This window comes from Anneissia japonica, unplaced genomic scaffold (assembly GCF_011630105.1).
Source record: "Anneissia japonica isolate Jap-2015-1 unplaced genomic scaffold, ASM1163010v1 scaffold5067_len495651_cov149, whole genome shotgun sequence".
Classification (NCBI taxonomy): Eukaryota; Metazoa; Echinodermata; class Crinoidea; order Comatulida; family Comatulidae; genus Anneissia; species Anneissia japonica.
The window spans coordinates 102,306-103,991 of NW_022754121.1; the positions used below are offsets into that span (position 1 = coordinate 102,306).

Consider the following 1,686-nt stretch of genomic DNA (forward strand, 5'->3'; position numbering starts at 1 on the left):
CGCATCTTTAGTACTGAACATCCCAATTTAATTTGATATTGTATTTATTATGTTTAAACTAAATCTATTCGTATTTTATACTGTAGCTTCCGGTAGTTGTTCCCAGTCATAATGAACCTTGCATGCAGAGTCTAAATGATTCACTTTCATCGGACTCTTCAGAAGAATTTATTGCTACTACCAGTCAATGTTCATCTCAATCCAGTGAAGAGTTTACTGAACCTCCCAGGAAAAAAATTAAGTCAGTCTCAAATTTCATACCTGTAAGTATCTTTTTGTTTTTTCTCACTTGCCTCTCTTGTACAACTATTTATTTCTAACATTAATAAGTAATGCATTCAATCAAAAGACCGAACTAATTGGTACATTTTTTTGAAGAGCAGTATAAATAGTAAGAACAAATGGCTCTTACAGAACTTTTCCAATAGACATTTTCTAATTGAGCTCAAACTAACATACACCAACCAGAAAGCATTTTTCTACTGTATGTACTCGCATGTCCTATTAAAAGCATAAACTGTACTGTTTTCTCAATTTATTTTTTGAGACATTAATGCAAATGAGACTTGTCTTTGATTCATGTGAATAATTTTAAAACAACATGTACTGTAGTTGTGTTACAATTTATTCAAGAAAAGTATATTTCACAGCATGTTCGTGCCTTGCTGGAGTCTTCTGTTGTCGGCGAATCACTAATTAAAGAGATAGAGGAAGGAGAGCTTACAAGAAAAAGTAGACTCAAGTTTGTTAGATTGGTTGTGGCTAAAATAATTGAACAGTTTGGAGATATGTGCGTAATTCAATAATTTTGTTCATTTCAGATTTCTTATTAAGATTTGAAGGTAAATAAAATCCTGGCAGGCAAATGTGTATTAAAGGTGTACAGGTTTGGTAGAAGATATTGGTTACCATCAGGGCTAGCGAAATTTTTTATTTTGAGGTTGCCCTTCGAGCAGATTGATCTCAGAATTTGGTCGCCCTAAATAATTTTAACTTGCCCATATCCATTGATTGATAGTTTTTCATCAGAATCATGTATCTTTTTATTCAAAATTTGGTCTATAATTTGGTTGCCTGTCGGGGACACATTTAATAAATTATGGTTGCCCTACATCATTTTTGGTTTTCCTGGGACGTTAAGCAGGCTATTCTGCAAGCACTGACCATTTCACATAATCCTGAAGGATGAGTTTATTATTGCTTCATGTCTTGTATATTGTAAAAGAGTACACAGTATTCATGCAAGACCAAGTGTGTCATGTCATCTCTGTTAAATATCATGTGATTGATGAATTTATTATGTTTTACACTACAGACCCAAATGTGAAGTGAAAACCATGATGGCAAAAGCTATTGTTGAAGAATTTCCTTCGCTGAAAGATGAAGAAGGGCAAGGATTTGTAAGTTTATGTCTACATTCCATCAAACAGTTTGTATGTTAAATTGTTTTCAGATATTTTGGACAATAACCTGGTTCATGTCAAATTTATATCTAGATAATTAGAGCCACTTATCCAGATAAACATTAGACATTAACTGATTCTTCTATCTGGATAATAGATTAAGCCATATATCGTTAAGCAGCTTAACAGTCCCAGACTAATGGTAGATACTGTATCCTGCTTAACTTGACTCAAATTTCAGACATTTTGTACAATACCCTCAACCTTCCTGTTTAGTAAAGAC

The 1,686-nt window shown here is 33.2% G+C and overlaps 1 protein-coding gene across 1 annotated transcript in view; it reads left to right on the plus strand.

Moving 5' to 3' along the window:
* Nucleotides 1-1,442, plus strand: part of LOC117123120 — a 5,227-nt gene extending 3,785 nt beyond the window's left edge. The window contains exons 3-5 of the mRNA XM_033268963.1: nt 87-263; nt 651-790; nt 1,316-1,442. Of these exons, the coding sequence (XP_033124854.1) occupies nt 87-263; nt 651-790; nt 1,316-1,442 (444 nt within the window). The remainder of the gene's footprint in view (nt 1-86; nt 264-650; nt 791-1,315) is intronic.
* Nucleotides 1,443-1,686: the final 244 nt, after the last annotated feature.